General features: G+C 46.6%; 1 protein-coding gene across 2 annotated transcripts in view; it reads left to right on the forward strand.

Annotated features, from left to right (window-relative positions):
• Positions 1 to 21,848, forward strand: part of grid1b (glutamate receptor, ionotropic, delta 1b) — a gene marked incomplete in the record, with an annotated part of 244,236 nt that overhangs the window by 215,167 nt on the left and 7,221 nt on the right. For both annotated transcript variants that reach the window (XM_062414339.1, XM_062414340.1), the window contains 10 exon segments: positions 1,829 to 2,002; positions 2,900 to 3,061; positions 6,272 to 6,391; positions 15,515 to 15,616; positions 16,845 to 16,967; positions 17,156 to 17,230; positions 17,358 to 17,694; positions 18,810 to 18,948; positions 19,215 to 19,410; positions 19,888 to 20,054. In XM_062414339.1, coding sequence (XP_062270323.1) covers positions 1,829 to 2,002; positions 2,900 to 3,061; positions 6,272 to 6,391; positions 15,515 to 15,616; positions 16,845 to 16,967; positions 17,156 to 17,230; positions 17,358 to 17,694; positions 18,810 to 18,948; positions 19,215 to 19,410; positions 19,888 to 20,054 — 1,595 coding nt within the window.

Genomic DNA, 21,848 nt, shown 5'->3' on the forward strand with positions numbered 1-21,848 from the left:
TTCTTTCACCCGTCTCCTGTCAGTCCGTCCTCATCCCTCCATCCAGGGGACGGACAGCAGCCTCTGAGGTCTGTGGAGTTAGAATCACAGAAACTTCAGGTCCTGCTCACATCGTTCTGCAACTTAGAATAAAGTGAGAATCGATTAAAGAGGAGATTTAGACGCTGCCTCTCTTCACCTGCAGCAGCGCTACACATCTGAATCTGTATTATTGAATCTCAGAGGTTCGGGTGGAAGCTCCTGTTTTTGCGGTGCCTTGTTGTGCGTGAGGCTCAGACAGCTGCACAACCTCAGTGTGTCGCTGCCGAGGCAGACGAGCTGTCAAAGGAGAACAGGGTCCTCTTCACCCTCCGTCTGCTGCTAACACAACAGCCACGACCACACAACACCGCTGACGCCAATTAAAGAGAGAGAGAGACTGTCACACAGGGCGGAGGAGAGAGGGAGGAACCGGCGGAGGTGCAGAGTCCCAGTAATGAGATGAGAGGTGAGGAGGAGGAGGAGGACAGTCGTTAAACAGTGAAGCCCGGTGGTTAACCAGCGTCTGTGAAGCAGCAGCTGTCAGGTTGGATCTGAGAAACACTGAAGCTGCTTTAAACACACATGTAAATAAAACATCACGTCATCAACACGCTTCTTTATTTGCTCTTAATAGTGTCAAACCTCAGGATCACGTCAGGAAAACGTCAGGAACATGTGAGGAACATGTCAGGAACACGTCAGGAACACGTCAGGAACATGTGAGGAACACGTGATGAAAACGTCAGGAACATGTGATGAAAACGTCAGGAACATGTCAGGAACATGTCAGGAACACGTCAGGAACACCTGAGGAACATGTCAGGAACATGTCAGGAAAACACGTCAGGAACACGTCAGGAACATGTCAGGAACATGTCAGGAACACGTCAGGAACACGTGATGAAAACATCAGGAACACGTCGGGAACACCTGAGGAACACATCAGGAACACGTCAAGAACATGTGAGGAACACGTCAGGAACATGTGTGGAACACGTCTGTGGTTCAGCACTCGTGTCGTGGAGATGCGTCCACCACACAAAGCCCCGGCACCAGAGTCTCTTCTGTCTCTTCTTTGCGTCCAGGCTGAAGGTCACGCTGAAGAGAAGCTCGTTACCTGAGGCGTCCAATCGGAGCAGACCTTGGAGAAAAGATGAGAAACGAACTCTGACTGTAAAAAACACATTAAAATGCAAATGGGCTGCTGTGTGAGAACCTCCTGTGACGTTCAGCGACTCCAGATGTGACAGTTCCAGCTTCTGTGTCGACAGCTGAGTCCATCAGAGTCCTGAGCGTCTCCTCCAAACTAAAGGCTAATGACTCGTTAGATGGGTTTAATGAGGGAGGAGCTCCTCCTGCAGGAGATCACTGGGTAAAGCCGGGTTGAAGAATAATCAGATAACAGCTGAAGTCAGGAGTTCATCTCATCATCAGAATCAATACGGCTGAACCTGATGTGTTTTTATAACTTATAATATTTCTTGTTTCTATTTAATTACTGTGATTAGTCTGTTACCATATCTACTGAAGTCTAAGTTAAGTTTACAGTTGTCCTCACTCACCCTCGTATTTCTTTATGTTTTAAAATGTTTAACATCATTTGGAGTTTTCTGCATAAATCAGCTCTGAGTTCATTATTATTATAGTGATTTATTTTGAAGGGGAACTCGTTAAAACACAATCAAACTCATATCATCAGTTGTGGAGCTGAAGTTCTTCCAGGTGAAATAAGCTGCGACACCAAAGTTCCCTCTCAGCTCCTCTGAGGAGACATCAGGATAACTTGTCCTTGTCTTTTCTCCTGCAGGAGATCAGCGACACCGAGATCCTGGAGCTTACCCACAGTGCACTGGGGCGCATGACGGTGATCCGGCAGATCTTCCCGCTGTGGAAGGACGGCAGCAGCCGCTGCATGAGGCAGAACCACCGGATCTCATCACTGCTGTGCAACCCGCAGGAAGGATACCTGCAGAACCTGGAGGTACCCACTGGTCCCCTTACTGATCAGGGCTGGAAGGTGTATCTTATTTTGAAAGGGATCACTTCCTGGGGACGTGTCTCTAAAATGTCCAAACTTTGATGAGCCGGGATTTTCTTCTCTTTGAAAAGCTCTTGAGTGAAGATGGAAAACTTTTAATAAATCGTTTCCTCAAACTACTAATTAGATTGCTCAGTATATCACATTGTTGAGAATCATGTGTGTCCTTCAGCTGAGGACGTCTCACAGGGGACGGACGGGGGGGGACAGCACTCCTTCAGGGACTTTAATTCTGCGATTGAAGTGACAGGAAATGAATTCAGTAAATCGGACGAATCATTGATCCAAAGTCTCCAGTTCTGTGGGAGGAGCCAGAAAGTACCACTCAAAGGAACATTTATATACATATCATATATTTATATATATATATTATATTGATATTTATACATCATTTTATATATGAATCCCCCTAGTTGACTCTTTCTTGACCGAGCTCCACCGACAGGACACCAAACACACATCGTGACCTTTATGTGACCTTTGTTTCCTCCAGGGTCGACTCCAGATATATGTGTGTGTTGTGTTGAAAACTCACAAAGCTTCTTCTCCTGCAGAGTGATCCCATCTATCAACACACACACACACACACACACACACACACTCAGTAGTGAAGTGTGACGTGTGGTTGACATTTAAAAACAGTAAACAGAACAATTACTGTTATTCATGCTGACAAATGGGTTTGGTCTTGTTTTGACGTTTGTGAAGACGGTGGGGGGGTTGGTTCAGATCTGAGGGAAGGGACGAGCTCTCTCACTCGTCCTCCCTCACTCTCTCACTCGTCCTCGTCCTCCCTCTCGTCCTCCCTCACTCCCAAACTCATCCTCTACCTCTGTCCAGGTGTCCAACCTCTACCTGTACGACAGCGTGCTGATGATGGCCAACGCCTTCTACAGGAAGCTGGAGGACAGGAAGTGGCACAGTATGGCGAGTCTCAACTGCATCAGGAAGTCCACCAAGCCCTGGAACGGAGGCTGGTCCATGCTGGAGACCATCCAGAAGGTACTGACCCAGACCAGCATGTTTAGAGATCAAGAGCAAACCTGGTTCAGGATTTCAATGGAGTCCTCCAGTCACCATTCCTGTGTCCTCAGTCTCAGTGGGCGTTGGCATAATGCCCTCCAGTTGTCCCACCATGCTAATCATGGGAACGCTTTTATGGAATTCTTTAAATTCTGTACCACTGTTCACTTGGACTGAAAAATGAACTGATTAGTTTGCTGTTTAAGGGTCAAAGGTCAAGGTCACAGTGCCCTCATGAAACCTTTCCCTTTGAACACTTCATGTTAAAAACTCCTCGAGAGAAACACTTCAAATTTTACCCTTAGACTCAAACATTACGATTCGATCCTGAGACTTCAGCGTTAGGGTCAGGGTTAGGGTTAGGTTACGGTTAGGGTCGGCTGAGACATAGAACTGGGTTATTATTTCGTTTTAGTATCACAGTCAAAGATATGTTTGAAAATGAGAGATGAACATTCATCGTCTAACTCAACGTGTTGAACTGCTCCAGTGATTCTTATTTTCAAGGCTGGTTAACAGCTTGAATCATTTCCTATCAAACATCAAGGTGCATTACAGCCATCTACTGTGTCTTCTTCTTCTTCTTCTTCTTCTTCTTCTTCTTCTTCTTCTTCTTCTTCTTCTTTGTTCTGTTTGTTGGCGGTTTGTTACCAACGTCAAGATGCATTACCACTGAATCCAATAGACCTTTGAAGATGAGGAGTGCATAAGAAGGAGAAGATTAAAGTGTGATTAGATTTCAACCGACCTCAACAAAGCCTTTGTTAACAGAAATAAATCAAACATGAAACACAAAGAGAGAAACTGGTTCCTCTGTGGTGCACCTGAAGTCTCGTTCTCACTCTAATTGGGCTGAGATGGTTTCAGATGCACTGATGAGCTTGTTTTTCTCTTTGTAAATTAAAAACAGATTGTTTTCTGTGAGACGTTAAGAAGCAGCTCGTTAGTGATCTGTGGTTCTGTCTGTTTCCTGCTTAATATGCACATGATGTGTAAACTGTGACATGAAGCTTGGTTGAGCTTCACAAGCCCTGAAATCATTAACCATGAATAATACAAACCTTTATACAGAAGTCCTCAGTATTCAAGCTGATGAAACCCACTGCTTCAGTTCATTCTCTGGTGATATACATGACCGTTAGTTTTCAGTTCCAACAGTTTTGTTCAACGATAATGTCTCAGTACCAGTAAGCGGGGGTTTATCGTTCAGGTTACCAACTGAACCAGTCTGACTCTCATCAGCTGAAGGTTCACAGCTCAAACTGCTTGTGATCTAGTTCTTCACTGAGAGCCTCCAGCAGCGAGGACTCATATCTTTATTGATGAGAGACGGACGACTGGCAGCACCAGTGAGTGTGTAGCCGCGCAAACACAAAACAAACACAATGAGCTCCATTCTCCTCCAGGTGACGTGAGTGCGACCTTTACAGGAGACGGAGAAACCTTTAGTTTGTCGTCAGTCGTGTTTTCACCGAACATGGACGTGGCCTTTCTCCGAGCAGCTCTGGTACTCGAACACATCTCCCTCCTGCAGACACTGGATCCACCAGGGAGCAGATCTGAGGATCGTTATCCTCAGGTCCTGATCAGGGAGCAGATCCCGGATCAGGACCTGAGGATCGTTATCATCAGGTCCTGACCAGGGAGCAGATCCCGGATCAGGACCTGAGGATCGTTATCATCAGGTCCTGATCAGGGAGCAGATCCCGGATCAGGACCTGAGGATCGTTATCATCAGGTCCTGATCAGGGAGCAGATCCCGGATCAGGACCTGAGGATCGTTATCATCAGGTCCTGACCAGGGAGCAGATCCCGGATCAGGACCTGAGGATCGTTATCATCAGGTCCTGATCAGGGAGCAGATCCCGGATCAGGACCTGAGGATCGTTATCATCAGGTCCTGACCAGGGAGCAGATCCCGGATCAGGACCTGAGGATCGTTATCATCAGGTCCTGACCAGGGAGCAGATCCCGGATCAGGACCTGAGGATCGTTATCATCAGGTCCTGATCAGGGAGCAGATCCCGGATCAGGACCTGAGGATCGTTATTTAACTTCTGATCACATTTTTAATTCGATCCTTGTTATCTCCTGGACTGATGGTTTCAATGGCGATGCATCAAAATGACTTAGCAGCTCACAAAACATCTTGGAACCAACCTGATAAACTCACGACCAGTTTACTCTGTACTTTACTATATTACTATATATTACTACTCTATACCTCTGCCCTCACCTGAGGGCGTAGCTCACCACAGCAGCTGTGGTGGTTCTGTCGTGTGGTTCCTCCGGCTCCTCGTCCCTCAGTGGTCGGTCTAGAGGACTCACCGAACCCCCGGGGTCACCATGTCCTCCATCGTCTTCTCACTTTTCTAAGTTGTAGTAACTGTCGTTGATTGTTTCTGAGCTTTAACTCCAACATGAGCTGCAGGAAGTCAACACGGAGCCAACAGGATGTGACACGTTGATCCAGATTAATGCTCCTGATGCTTCCTGAAGCGTTATCAGTCTGAATATAAACCAGCCTCTCATCAGGGTAGAACTCTCTTTTGTTCATCCCTCTCTCATTTGCCTCTTTCCTTTCCCCACCTCTCGCTGTCTTCTACCACTCCATTTGATTCTCTCCATCCTTACCCTTTTTGTAATGTCTCCTCGATGCCCTTCTCCCTTCATCGTCCCTCTCTCTCTCTCTTACTGTCTCCTTCCTTCTCTCTGTCACTTCATTTTATTTTATGTGGTTGAATATTACACTTAACAATATTGGCGCGGCCTCTTTAACAATAGTGACATGATAAAAACGCATCATAATAAAGTAGAAGGTAAAGTTGGCTGTACTTGTGTGTGGAACCTCATTACCTAGATATGCTTTGTGTTTATAAAGACTGTAATAAATCTGAAAAATGAATCGTGTCCAGCTTGAGATATCGTTTCAAACTCTCATATATCAGCATGAGAAACAACAATCCATGTGGGCGAAGCCATTTAAATGTTTAAATTGCTTTATAGAAAATCACCATGTAATAATAATAAATCAGAGAAGTCCAATGTTTATTAATGTCAGTGCTGTCATAGTTAAATTGATTCAAGTGGAAGCTGCAGGATGAAAACAGCACAGAAGAAGGTTCATCTTGTCTTCTGCAGATTCTCTTCTGTGATCTGTCCATCCTTCCGTCTGCTTCCTCCCTCCAGGGCAACATCACGGGTCTGACGGGGACCATGGATTTTAAGGAGAGCGGCTCCAACTCCCACGTCCAGTTCGAGATCCTGGGCTCCAGCTTCAGTGAGACCTTCGGCAAGGACATCAAGAGGGTGAGTTCACGGCGTCTCACTTCAGAGCGGGACGGACACGCTACAGAGGAGACATCGAAGTGAAGACACTGCTCCATCACTCAGACGTGTTCGAGTTCTTAATGGAAATAAAACATCAGCTAGCTGCCAGATATCCAGATTATAGCTATATAAATATTTATCAGATCGTTTCTTCCTCTGTTTGACACTGAGCATGAGGTTTGAATTTCCATCTAGAGCAGTTTGTTCTTGAGTGAACGTTAGATGAAGATGAAAAAGATGTATAACGTCTTTGTTAATGATAATTAGGACAATAATTACATCTCACATTAACCGACGTATTATAAGACTAATCAATAGAATGAGATTTACATCCCACCTCCACAGCTCATTAGATCCTCCTCAGTGTTCTGAGCAGCTGCAGCCGCCTCAGGCCGGATGTTAGTGCTGCTTCCTGATCAGCTAACTCACCTGCGTGTGTGAGCGTTGTGTTGCGTCAGCTGTTCACATGCAGCCGATTTGAATCAGTGTTGAGACGAGGACGTGATGTGTGATGCAACAGGAGGTCGAGTGGTGGGAGCGTGAACAGAAAGACGACTGGACACGATGGCGTCTTCTGGTCATGTGATGTCTCGGTTTACAGCTGCACCTTCATGTGAAGAGAACTTGCACTCTCACAACCTCTGTGTTGTGTAGGGGGCGCTAGTGAGGCAGGTCAGAATGAATGGATATCTATGGAGCTGTAACACCAAAACGTAACCTTGGCTAAATTAAATTTGATATTAGAGGTACGAACAATAAACACCGTTCAATCGGATTAGATCGAGACGTGAAGTCGGTTTCTGTGTGAACGTGGAATAAAGTTTTCTTACTCTGTTCATCAAAATGTAACTTCTTTCATAACTCTTCTATCCCCATTCATTTATTAATTTAGTTTCATTCTACTACAGCTTTTTTCTTGAGATATTATTATAATATTTGTTAAATTGTCTTTACTAATCAATGTTCCCAAAATTCAAAGTACAAAGTGACTTCATGTCTGAAAGTCGGTGTGAAAACTGTTTGAGTTGTTCAGCTGCAGTTCAGTGAGGACGGACTCGCTGCTGCCCTCTAGGGGAACTGCAGCCAGCTAACAGCGTCAACAGGAAGTGGGCGGTTCTGTGGACCGGCGCTGGTTCTGGACAGGAACCAGCAGCCGAGCCTCATGGGAGCTGTGGTTCTTGAGCAGGCCCATGTAGAACGTCCTCCTCTGTGAGGAACATGTCATCATGTAAGCAGCAGCGAGCTTCATGAAGTATCTCAATCATTGGAGAAGTTGTGTAACCGTGTTGCGTTCAGCTTGATGAACGGCGTCGCAGTTTAACTGTGACGTGATGTTTAACATATTTAAAGTGTTTTTAATTATCGCTCAGTGGAGTTTGAACTCGTCGTTCTCTGAACATACGAGTGAATGTTCAACATCAGAGCAGAAGAAACAAAACTGATGAGGAAAGAAGAGAAAAAGAAATAAACTGTTAAGAGAGAAATGGACTTTGTAGTGAGAGAAGAGAAAGAGATGAGATGAAGAATGAAAATAAGAAAGATGGATTATTAGAGTATTTATAAAGATGTTGTAAATATAATATACAGATGGAAGGAAACCAGCCACATTGACAGATTAACAAAATGAAATGATAATAAATCTGTCTGGAATCAGTTTGTGCTTTAACCCTAACAAACCTTCATCTGACTGTTGAAGAGTTTGTGGCACAGGAGAATGTTTCCGCCCCCCCCGCTCCACATCAGGTCTGATGGAGAGTGAAATGTTATTTCCCTCTTTCCTCGGGAACCTGTGCGGTGGTGAGCTCTCCGGTGCTTCAGACCTCCCCCGTGTATTATCCCATCTATCCATCCTCACTTTTCTCATCTCATTGACTTTTGATGCGTCGCCCCCCCCCCCCCCCCCCACCGTAGGAAACTCCTCTCCGACCGGCGGCAGCTTCTGAACGTGGGTCGGAGCCCATCATGCTCTCGCCCTCGTGTCGGAGATTCTCTGTTTTTAATCAGACGGCAGCTGCGAAGACACAAACTCTCCAACTTCTAATAAAAGCTGATTTAGCTCCAGTGGTTGGTTGAGTGAGGCGTGAGGAGTCGAGAGGCTCCTGCAGCGAGTCCCCACGGGCCCGGAGGCAGGAGAAGGGTTTAATCCTCATTATAAAGAAGTGTTAGCGGCGCTTTGTGTTCACCGCTGCTAGTCGAGACATGTGACTGATGAGAACCAATCAGGAAGAGAACGTGTGCGTCCTCGTTTACGAAAGCCTCAGACTCAAACTCAAAGTTTTCAATCTGAAACACGTCTCTGATTCAGAGGCTGGAGAACTCCAGACTCGTGTGGACACCAGAAGATTCTAAACCCAAGAGCAGCTTCAGAGTTTCTAATCATCCAAACCTCAGCCAGAGAAAACCCACGTCAAGCTGGGACTCGAACCAGTGACCCTCTGTCTGTGAGACCACACAGCCGCCCTCTGTTACAAAGTGTTCAGAGAGTTTCCAGCTCAGTGTTGTTTATGCACATTAAATTAATATTCTATTAAACATGTAAAAACATATTACACGTCTTTTGATCTGGATCAGTGACACATAACTCATGGTTTATGTATTAAACAACAATATTCTTTAAATTACACATAACAATCAGATGAATGTACATTTACTCATCATGAAATAAATGTTTGTATAATTAGTTTCACGTTATAATGACCCTCATTCTTTACAGTAGATATTCATCTTCCTACTTTAATGGTTGTTATATTTCACCTTCTATTGAAAAGCAGCTGACCAATAGGACGACGGCCTTTGTCTCTCGACTCAGCTTTGTCTCGTTTCTCATAGAGTCTAAAGAAAGTTTGTAATAATTTAGCAGATGGATATAACCCTCCCATTAGTCCATAATGGGCCCCGCATTGTTACTGGTCTGTTTGAAATGAATCCATTAGAAATGTTGGAGAACAAAAACGAGCCTGATACGACTCATTTCAAATCCCAGAGGACATTTGGACTCATTACAACAATTTGTGTCTTTGAAAACTAGCAACTCGCTAATTTCTGTGAATAATAAACGGAGCAGGACGGATATTCTCTCTCTTTCCATTCTGCCCCGAAGCCACGAAGAAGTTCTCCTCTTCATTTGAGATCCGGCAGCCGAACGCCCACCGAGCTCCTGAGCTTCACATCAGGCTCGCTGCTGAAAAGGAAACAGAAACATCTGGATGGGAAGGAGACCTGGGCTCTGGGCTGAAGGCTGAAGGTCCAGAGTGAAGGACTCAATAGAATCTACTGACAGGAATCGAATCCAATATAATTAGAATCTTTGTTTTCTGGGACAAGTTGAGTCAGAAGACGACAGTTCTATTATCTGTACATACTTATCTATATACAGTTATTTCTGAAGGTGCCGTGCATTAGAGCTCACGTCCTGAACTGATCAACATAATGAAAAACATGTTTTCATGAGGTTTTGTGATTGAGCTCGTGAATATGAAGCTCGGCTCGGTGGCGTCCCCGGAGCCGCGCTGATCATCCGACGCCCACGGGCCGTCTTCACAGTAGAGATGAACAGAACAGGTGGAAATCAAAAGCTCGGAAACACACACACAGACACACACAGACACACACACACTAATTGACATTCATATTGGTGTGTTTTCTTTGAAAAGGCCCCAGAGAGCGAAGCTTTGTGTAGATTAGAAACATCAAAGAGGTTTTATAACAGTAAAATGCATCAAAGGACTTCCTGTGGAGGGAGTGTGGAATGGCAGCGTGTGTGTCTGTGTGTGTGTGTGTGTGTGTGTGAGGTCGAGTGTGTGTGGGTGGCTGAATGTGCATGTGTGTGTATACAGTATTGACCTTACTGTATGTGTGTGTCCTTGGAGCAAATATATGTTTACCTCAGCAGAATCACTTCAGGGGGACTTTGCTTTTATTGAAACAACACACGTGACTGCAGTGTTATGTGTGTGTGTGTGTGTGTGTGTGTGTGTGTGTGTGTGTTTGTGTGTCTATTTGATCATGATATCATTGTGTGGACCTTGTTGCTGCTCCTCACGTCGTCACTGAGCTGTTTGAGGTTTAAGACTCAAGGATTTATTTATATGGTGATTTGAATTTTATTCCTGAAGTTGAGGGATTGTGTTGTGTTAACAATCGTCCTCACAACTATACGAAGACCAACAACACCACACCTACACTGTGTGTGTTATTGATCCAAGTTCGGCTACAATGTGAGGACCTGAATCTGTGAACACAACATGGGGACAAGTCGTACACCCCTAGGTCTGTGAAGTTAAAGAGAAAGTTCAGTGACTGTAAATAAAGATGGACAACATGAGAGATCCACAATATTGAGGCCAAATCCTCTTGATCGCCCCCTGGTGTCTGACTGCAGTATAGATTCTAAACCCCTCCCCCTGCTGCACGTTAAAGAAATGCTTGTTCAGATGTTTCTGTCGTTTCAGGACGTTCTTATCATCTGATGTTAGTTCAACTGTTTCTCATCAGTTTGGTTTGAATCACTTATTTGATGATATAGAAACAGGCAGTGAAGTGATGATTGACAGCTGAGACTGACTCCTGATTGGTTGAAAGCGAGGAAGGGGGGGGTATCCCTTCTGAACGGACTCTGACTGTAAATTCAAACGTCAGTGGCACAAGATGGCAGCGTTTCTATATTATGAGATATTTTGGCTTCAAGATGAGACGTGTTCAGGTTCATGAAGCAAATTAATATCACATGAAGCTGACTTCATTATTCTGCTGTGAACAAAAAGCTTCCTCAACATTGACAGATCAATCTTTTCGTGTTTAAAAAAGATGAGGCGGGGGGGGGGGGGGGTAAACGGTTGCATTTTGCTCTCCTGTCTGCAGGAGGGCGAGTTACACAGACACAGACGCTCGGCTTGTGAATGACAGGAGGGGAAAGAGGGCTGACATTTTGAGGAAATAATGCATGAGCCGGCGAGGAGGAGATGTTTCCTCCATGTTGGACCTCCGCTGGGAACTGAGCTGGATGTGAAACCAGCACGGGAAAGATTTCCAGATCTGATCCGTGTCCAGCCTTTAGGATTCCTCAGGATTTCCAAAGATTTGATTTCAGCTTGTCTTTGTCAAAGAGTCTCTTTTAATCTGAAACTGTGAACATGAGGAGAGAGGACACCTCCCAGCACATCGTGGCTCCTCCCCCTTTCAGAACCTCAACGTTTTATTGGCTAATAACTGAAAATACAGGAAAAGAAAAGAAATTGGTCTTTTTTGACTTCTTTTCTAGTTTGTTCAGTTTCAACACTTTGCTAGCGTTGTTGTTTGAGTGAGTAGTTAAAGATCATGTGTTTGTTCCCTTCACGTTGAGTTTCAAAACAACCCCCCCCCCCCCCCCAGACAAATGTGTTTTTAGACAAATGTGTTTTGTCTGGGGGGGAACAGAACTGAAAGCATTTCCACATATCAACGTTAAGATGTATTATTTCTTTATAACGTCGGTCGTCGCTCTGCGGCCGATTTGCTGAGTCACGTTTGTATTTTCACGAAAAGCTGTGAACAGGTGACGCGTCAGAAACACACACAGTTGTGTTGTTGCAGGTTGTGTGATCTGCTGATGCTGTGATGAAACCCCACTCGTCCCTCAGCAGCCTCTCTCTCTTTCCTGTTGGCTCGTCTCATTACCGGCGGCTCCACGGCCGTACGTCAGCGGAACGAGCTGCAGTTAGAAACACGGCAACTCGCCGGGGACTGTCTGGCATTTCACAAAATCGAATCTGCTGTTAATAATCTAATCATTGAATAACAGGCGGTTTGTTGTCAGCAGATCCCATCGTCTTATTATTTCTTCATGGAGAAGTTTAGTTGTTCAACGAACTCTCGTACCGACGGTTTCCTCTCGGGCGACGTCAGCACTTCACAGGTTCGATTCCCCGTCTCAGCTGCTGCTTCAGAGTTAAAGAAGTTAGATTTAAGAACTGGTGTGAACAGACACGAGGAACCAACAGACGTCCAACCAGCAGAGTATTCAGTGTCAGGGACTTTAGAGAAGAAAGGAAACGAGTCACAGAGGTTTGAGTCTGACAGGTACAACAGAACAAGCAAACACACAAACACACAAACACACAAACACACAGATAACTATAGTATCACTATCAACAGTCCCACGAGAAGCAGCAGAAATCCCAAAACACTGACAGGAAGTAACCGGTAACAAACCAACGTGCTGACAAACTGATTCTAGATAAAGACGATCAGACACCATGTTAATAAAGATGGCCGACATGTAACGACTTCTGTCTGTTAACGAACACAAAGACAACAGCTTGAATAGAGATGTAGATCCTCACCATCGTGTTTAAAGTCCTAATCAACCAAGAGAATCTCTTCCCCTCAGGAAAGTTTGTTTGAGATAAAAAGCCTCAAACGACCCAAATATTGCATCTGTATGATTTTCATGAGTCGGACTTTGATATCATTATTTATCTTAATTCTGCAACAGTGATTTGATTTGTGCTGAGCCGTGTGACAGAGGACCGTGAGCATCTTAAAACATTTAAAGTCCCATCTGTGGCCAGCAGGGGGCTGGAGACGCTGACTGGTCTCACAGCTGATTGGTTCAGAACGTTCCTTCTCAGGTCTTTATGGTGATGACGGGGGTTCATCAGTTCAAAGAGGTGGAGGTAATTCATCAGTGTTAATGAAGAACCCCCCCCCCACACACACACACACACACATGAAGAGAAGAAAGAAGTATGGAGATCATGTGGAGGACACCGCTGCTCAGAATAGATCTCTGATGATTCAACTCCTTCTTTCTCTCCTTTCTCTCCCTGATGCTCTTTCTCTCCTTTCTTTCCTCTGTCTGGGCTCATGTTGTCATGACAGACGGTTGGTCAGTTGTTCAGGAGACAGACATGTCTGTCATTCACGTCCTAGCCTTATTTGGATCTGTTCATCACGACAGGGGCAGTGACAGTGAATCTCACGTAACTCCTCTTACACCAGAAACGCCTTTGACTGTAAATATAAAGTTGAGAATCTGTTGTTTTTAAAACAAATATCTGTTCCAGAGCCAGAGCGTCTGTAGAGACGCTGTTGGAAGGAGTTTAGAAACCAGTAGTGAGACACTTACTGGAATCCAGTTCCTCACGTACAACCAGCAGAGAAGCTGTGTTTGCACCAGAGCTCGTTAAACACACTTCGTTGTGTCATCTCTAACACAAACATCAGACGAGCTGTAGTGCAGCGACCCCGGGTGTGTGTGCGATGTGTGTCTGTTTGACCCTGGACGCTGTTTACACCTCAGCACACTGTACGACAACAGATCGTGTGATTAGCTTAACAACGCTAATGAAGACGTCCTGTGTGAGATTAGAGAGCGTGTTCTGATTGGCTGTCCCCGGAGATTAACGAGCGTGTGTTAATAACTCTGTTCATCAGCTCTAATGTGAAAGTGACCTGTTTTTATTAGACATGTTTTTTTCCTTCATCATTTTACGTTGATGCATGAAACCGCTTCTAAACCGATTTGTGTAATTTGTGCAACAGCGAGGCGGCCAATGAGTGTGAGTCCCTCAGAGACGTGTTCATGTGCAATTAAACACAGTGTGTGTGTGTGTGTGTGTGTGTGTGTGTGTGTGTGTGTGTGTGTGTTGCGTGTTTGTACACTTAACTGAAGCACTGTGGATTAATGGGAAGTTCAGACATGCATGAGTGTAACGACTGTTCAGCCGTCACCACCAGCTAATCAATAACCTGTGTGTGTTTGTGTGTACTTCTATCTCTGTGAGGACCAGTGTAAATAGTGTAAATGAGAAACCTTACAGACATTTACTTAAGGACCTTATGAAAACAAAGGGATGTTATATTCTTCATCTCAAGATTCATGTTCCGGGGGAAGTGCTCAGAAAGTATGATATCCTCACTTCCACAGGTTACAAACATCTGATGCTTGTTTCAAGGTTCAGATTAAAACCACGTTCAGGTGAATGTGTGTAGTTGTGATCACTAACCGGGGGGGGGGTTGATGCACTTTGTGAGTCGCTGTCCTCACAGAGATAGAACCAACAGGATGTTTGTGTGTGTTTCCACGGGGAAGAGATGCTCTTTATCAAAGTGACACACACACACACGCCCGGGAGTCCACATCCCATTATACAGCTCATACTGGGACACGCCGGCTCTAATGGGAAGAACCGGCTGACGAACAACAAACACACAACCCAGAGTCAGAATGCAGCTTGTTGACAAAAGCTCGTTGTTGAACCTCAGTCACAAATGAAACAAACATCTGAGGAGCCTCAAGATCAGATTGTTGTTATTTACATGAGATGGTTTCTGATTGAGTTCAAACATTTTCCATTATTTCTATTATTATCATGTTGTTAAAATTCTGCCACGGAAAACTATACATTATTATTGCGTAATTAAAAATCATATTTTAGGATAAAGATTAAATCTATATCTTTTCTCAGGATTATTGACTTTAAAATTCTACATTTTGATTCATGTTCCTGTTTCAGTTGAAATGCGACGGTAGAGAAAAGTCTGTTGTTCAGTCAACGTCTGGACTCAGATCTGTAAACAGGATGTTTGTGTTTATCTTCTCCTGGTCCATTCAGGCCAGCGTGTGTAACTGGTTTTATTTCTATACAACCATCACTCATGATGGTTTGGTCCTGAACGCGCTCTGTGGTGTGAGGTCGTCTTCCCGAGTGTGGAGCAGCGTTGAGAGGGTTGTTGGACAGAAGCTTGTTGTTGTCGACCTAATTAGGTCAGGGCGGTTTTGTGTGTGGCTAAAAAATGCGATGAATGAAAAAATGCCTGAGTGGGTTTCTGGCACTAGATCCTGTCTCCGTCTCCAGCTCGTCTCTTGTCCCGCCTCCGTCTCCAGCTCGTCTCTTGTCCTGTCTCCGTCTCCAGCTCGTCTCTTTGTCCCGCCTCCGTCTCCAGCAGAAATCCACAGAGACTGGGAGTAGATTGTAGAATGGCCGCCTGTGAAACACGAACCCTTTGTTGACGTCTGGTTGTCGCCTGGCGGTTTCCTCTCTGACGACCTTTGACCCTGGAGCAGATGAAGTGATGGACACTTGGTCTCACAGATGTCCCTGTTTGTCTTTGTGTCCTCAGCTCGCCACGTGGGACTCGGTGCACGGACTCAACGGCAGCCTGAAGGAGAGTCGCATAGAGAGCGGCATGCAGGGCGTCACGGTCAAGGTGGTCACGCTACTGGTAAATAACTGATATTCAAAACATCCACAAAACAAAAGCATCAATAACCTGAAACGTACATTCTAACCCTAACCCTAATGTCCAATATGCTAATGTGTCAATAGTTGAATATTAACATTTGAATAATTATCTTGATATTAATGTTAATGTCATGTGAGCTTTCAGTAACATGAATCCACATTCATTAAGTATCAATAATGTGTTCTGAACAAAGTGCTGGGCTGCTTTGATTTCTCCTTCTCCATACACACAAACACACACAGACAAACACACACACACACATACACACACACAAACACACACACACATACACACACACAAACACACAAACACACACACACACACACAAACACACACACACACATACACACACACACACACACACACACACACACACACCAGTTTCCTCTGTTGTGTCTCAGCAGCGATGAGACGCAGGTTTAACCAAGCGAAACTAAAACCTTCACCCTGAGGTTCATCCTGTAGCTGCTGCTGCCAGCGACTCAGTCTACACACAGACACACACAGACACACACAGACACACACAGACACTCAAACACACACACACACACACACTCTGCAGGTTTCTGCCCTCATTCATCATCGTTCCCAGTAAACCTGATGATGTGAACATTTTCTGCTCAGAGTTTTAAATTCATCACAAATAAATGAATCTCTGTATTTTCTTTATTTTGACAAAACTTTAGTTGATATCGTTTCTTAATAGAGATTTTTATCTATACACGAAAACATAACCTCCTTGAATAAAGGTTAAGTAGAGACGATTTTCTCTCTCTCTCTCTCTCTCCCTCCCCCTCTCTCTCTCTCTCTCTCCCTCCCCCTCTCTCTCTTTCTCCCTCCCCCTCTCTCTCTCCCTCCCTCCCTCTCTCTCTCTCTCTCTCTCTCTCTCTCTCCCTCCTCTCTCTCCCTCCCCCTCTCCCTCTCTCCCTCCCTCTCTCTCCCTCTCTGTCTCTCTCCCTCCCTCCCTCTCTCCCTCCCTCCCTCCCTCTCTCTCTCTCTCTCTCCCTCTCTCTCTCTCTCTCTCTCTCTCTCTCTCCCTCTCTATCTCTCCCTCTCTCCCTCCCTCTCTCTCCCTCTCTGTCTCTCTCCCTCCCCCTCCCTCCCTCTCTCCCTCCCCCTCTTTCTCTCTCTCTCTCCCTCCCCCTCTCTCTCTCTCTCCCTCCCCCCCTCTCTCTCCCTCCCCCTCCCTCTCTCTCTCTCTCTGCAGGAGGACCCGTTCGTCATGGTAGCAGAGAACATCCTGGGGCAGCCGAAGAGATATAAAGGTTTCTCCATCGACGTCCTGGACGCTCTCGCCAAGATCCTGGGCTTCAAGTACGAGATCTACCAGGTGGGACGGACACAGAGACAAGTGTCTTTAAGGTGTCCCACTGAACTGGGTCTCCAGAGCATCTGATTGGCTGTTGGTGGTTCACCATGTTTGTCTCACGTGTTCATTGCATCAGATTGTCCCTTCACATGTTGACAGCTCTTGATGGATCTGTCCTCCATGTCCTCCATGTCCTCCATGTCCTCCAGGTGAGCGACAGTAAATACGGATCTCAGCTCCCGAACGGCTCGTGGAACGGGATGATCGGCGACCTCATCAGTAAGGTAAGACAGGAAGTGCAGGAAGAGAACTCGTCTCTGATTGGCTGTGAGTCGAGCTGCTGCTGACGACTCGATTGGATCAAACTTCTTCTTGTAGTAAAACCTAAAACCCTTGTGCCCCCCCCCACAGAAAGCCGACCTGGCCGTGTCAGCCATCACCATCACACCTGAGAGGGAGAACGTGGTGGACTTCAGTAAACGCTACCTGGACTACAGCGTGGGCATCCTGCTGAGGAAGCCCGAGGAGAAGATCAACATCTTCTCTCTCTTCGCGCCCTTTGACCTCGCCGTCTGGGCCTGCATCGCCGCGGCCATCCCTGTGGTGGGCGTGCTCATCTTCCTGCTCAACCGGCTGCAGGCGCTGCGAGCCTCCGGTCAGAACCCCCCAGCGGGCCCGCCGGCCCCCGGGGGCTCGGGCTCTCTGCACAGCGCCATCTGGATCGTGTACGGAGCCTTCGTGCAGCAAGGTGAGAGCAGAGAGGGAGAACCAGGAGAGGAAGAGGAGGGAGGAGGAGGGAGGAGGGAGGAGGGAGGAGGGAGGAGGAGGGAGGAGGGAGGAGGGAGGAGGGAGGAGGGAGGAGTCACAGGTTGGACTGGAGCTGAATTTAAGTTCAGTGAAATCAGTCGATTCTTCTGACGGAGCAGAGAGAGGTCAGATGTTCCTGCGTCTCGATGGAGACGAGCTGTAGAGTTTATATTTCCATCTCCTGGGATCAGAGACTCTTCATCACAGAAGCATCACCTCATTCTTTAACTCAATGTCGGTGAAGAAGCTTCTCAGTTATTTGATCTGAACTGGTCAGACTGGTGGAAGCTGGTGTCCCAGGTGGAGTCTCCCTGGTCTCCAGCTGAGAAGCTCCAGCTGACGAGAAGCAGAAGAAGTCTCTCTGAGAGATTCTCACGCCTCTGATCACAGCTCCGTGTAGAGGCGGAGCTCAATCTGGTTTTGTGGAGTTCTGATCTGGAGCAGTAACGGATCCACAGCAGCAGAGCAGGGAAGTGATCACAGGAGGATTCGTACTCAAGGAAATTTTTAACAGAAACACAGAAACAAGGCCACGGAACTTTAAAGTGCTTAAATGGATTAGAAGAAGGTTTAGATTCCAGAGCTGCAGGAGATGTCAGTGAAATCAGTGTGTGTGAGTGTGTGTGTGTGTGTGTTAGGGTGTCAGTGTGTGTGTGTGTGTGTGTGTGAGATTGTGAGTGTTTGTTTGTGAATGTTTGTGAGTGTTTGTGAGAACATTCACTGACATAATATCCTCAAACCTGGGGCCGACCTCTAAAACCCGACTCTTCATTAAAATGCAGTAAAATCTCAAACTCATCAGACTCTTGTTAACATTCTCCTCACATTCTGAAAAATGATTCACTTTCCAAGACGTCCTCCATCCTTCATATATCTCCACACGTCCTCCATCCTTTTAAAACGTCTTTGACAATTTGGAAGGAAAACGTCCTGGAAGTTTCTGATTGACCCTGAACCGAGAGGTCACCCAGCATCAGTCTGGAAACATGTGAAGATCGAACCTGCTAAATCCCTGTGTGTGTGTGTCTGTGTGTGTGTGTGTGTCTGTGTGTGTAGGTGGGGACAGTGTGGTGGGCTCGGTGGCTCTGAGGATCGTCATGGGAAGCTGGTGGCTCTTCACGCTCATCGTGTGTTCATCGTACACAGCCAACCTGGCAGCGTACCTGACTGTGTCACGCATGGACCACGCTATATGGTAACACACTCACACACACACACACACACACAAACACACACAGCTCAGTGGGAGTTTGCAGCTACTAAAGATTTAAACACATGTGAATTCAGACTCAAACAGAATCTGCAGAAAATGTGTTTCTCTTAAATTCCGTGAAAGTTCGATTTGATGGTTCAAAGAAAACGAATCTGGAGCTTCGGAGCTGATCCAGATCAGAGACTGGTCCTGTGAACGTGGTCCAGGACTCTGGTGAAGACGTGTCTGTCTCCGTGTGGTGTCCTCAGGTCGTTCCAGGACCTGGTGCGGCAGGTGGACGTGGACTACGGGACGGTGCGGGACTCTGCGGTCTACGACTACTTCAGGAACAAAGGGACCAACCCTCTGGAGCAGGACAGCAGCTACGCTGAGCTGTGGAGGACCATCAGCAAGAACCAGGGCCTGGACTATTCTGTGTCCAGCCCGTCAGAGGGAATACGCAAGGTACACACTGTGTGTGTGTGTCTTTGTGTGTGTGTGAGCGTGTTGTTACGTTATTGTGTTGGTACGTCTCCAAACAGCCGATGACAAATTAGCGTCACAGAAAAATCGGCTCGGAGCAAATCCATTATTCAGCCATTTGCTTTATAAACACCCCCCATGGTTCTGTGATGTCTTCTCTGTGGTTACCCCAAACACACACACACAAACACACACACAGTAACACACACACACACACACACACAGTAACACACTTCACGCCATGTTTCTGTATATTGTGGGACAGACATTGAAAATCTCAAAATCTTTATTTTTCGGAGGAACCAGATTCTTCCTGTTCATCACAAACTGAATCTTGATTCGTTTCCATGAAACTGGGAACTGTCCGTCACTTCCTGTCGACAGAGCTGCCTCTCTGATTGGCTGCTGAGCTGACCCCTGATGTCCAGTGTGTCACCGCCTGTGTTTGTCTGTCTCCAGGCCAAGAAGAGTCCCTACGCCTTCCTGTGGGACATGGCGGTGCTGGAGTACGCGGCGCTGACGGATGACGACTGCACCATCACCGTGTCGGGAAGCAGCATGAGCAGCAAAGGCTACGGCATCGCCATGCAGCACGGCAGCCCCTACAGAGACCTGTTCTCCCAGAAGTGAGTGCCCCACGCAGCACTCGAGAGAGGAGGTGGAGAATCAAACAGTGAAACATTGTGAGCTGGTGCAGGAGGTGAAGAGTCGTTTTGTGGTTCACAGGTTCGTCAACCAGAAGGTTGTCAGGTCGTCATCATCTTCAAATTCTGGATTTCTGTTGCTTTGTGCAGTGAAACCTGACGACGAGTTCACGATGAAGCTTTTACTTTGTCGATCTGGACTCATCAGCCAATCACAGCAGAGAGCCTCTGACTGGAGGAAGAATGTTGAAGCTGTTAAATCGATGCCGACGCTGAACTCGGCTGAGCTCAGATGGAAGGAGGCGTGTCGAGCAGCAAACAGGATTGTTCACAGTGTGAAGTGTAAACACAGCGTCGGGCTCTAATTACTTATTTGATTTGTGAAGCAGAAGCTGGATTTGTTTTTCCTTAATTCATTTATCTCCTTCAGAGTTTGAGCTGAAGATGAAATCCTGGAGCCGCAGAGTGAAACCTCGTCTCAAACACAAATTGATCCCAGTGCGAGTTTAAAAACCCACGTTGATCAACCAGTAAACCAGTAACCCTCTGGTTCATCACATCACGAATTAACCACGAATCACACAAGAGCACTTTCTCACCCGCCTCGTATCGATCGGCAGGAGAGAAACAGGAAGTAGACAAACTTCGGGGGGGGGGGGGGGGGTGTACAACTGAAAAGGTTCTGTAAATAAATAAAACATAAGAAATAACTGAATTAACCGAAATTATGTTATAAATTGAATAGATGTTGAAATCTTTTTCAGTGATTAACAAATAAAACACTTGATTTTACAGATTTTAAATGTAGATGCTTGAATTTAAATAAGTTTGAGATATGAAATGGACGCTCTGACTCCGGTGCTGACGTGAAACTCTCGAAGTTTCTTCTTCTCTGGTCTCAGAGTCGCAGCGATCCCCAGGTTCACTGTCAGCGTCAGTTTCTCCTTCGTCCCTCTGCTCCTCCTCTTCCTCTTTAATTAAGCAGCAGTGTGTTTATTCAGGGATTAGTTTGTGTTGTTAAATGGACACAAACACTAGTTATTAATGAAGTCTTTACACAGGAGCGAGGAGCGGCGCGCGGGGACGAGCGGGGACAATGTGTCCGAGTGTCAAACTGAGGCCTGAGCTATTGTTCGGCTGCAGAACCATTATCTTCCCATTTCAACCGTCCTTTTAAAACCTGGTCCCACAGCTGCTCCATCCTGAGCCACCTCGTGATAATCCTGCCGTTAATAACCTCACTTTGTTTCCTCCGCTGCTCGTTTCAGCTGGAAACTAGTTTGTCCTCGGGGTGTTTTGATGGAGTGTGTGGGGGGGGGGGGGGGGGTGCTGTGGCGCACTGACCTTCAACACGTTCACGCTGAGTTGAGCAGATTAAATATCGCAAATTGGGCTGAGATACTACTGCAGTTGAACGTAGGTTGTGTGTCGCAGTTTGTTTAATCAAGTCCCCAAACTGGGCAGCCAGGGGGCGCTGCGGCAGCCAGGGGGCGCTGCGGCAGCCAGGGGACGCTGCAGCAGTTAGGGGGCGCTGCCGCAGCCAGGGGGCGCTGCGGCAGCCAGGGGGCGCTGCGGCAGCCAGGGGGCGCTGCGGCAGCCAGGGGGCGCTGCGGCAGCCAGGGGGCGCTGCGGCAGTTAGGGGGCGCTGCGGCAGCCAGGGGGCGCTGCGGCAGCCAGGGGGCGCTGCGGCAGCCAGGGGGCGCTGCAGCAGTTAGGGGGCGCTGCAGCAGTTAGGGGGCGCTGCGGCAGTTAGGGGGCGCTGCAGCAGTTAGGGGG

Source organism: Platichthys flesus, chromosome 20 (assembly GCF_949316205.1).
Source record: "Platichthys flesus chromosome 20, fPlaFle2.1, whole genome shotgun sequence".
Lineage (NCBI taxonomy): Eukaryota > Metazoa > Chordata > Actinopteri > Pleuronectiformes > Pleuronectidae > Platichthys > Platichthys flesus.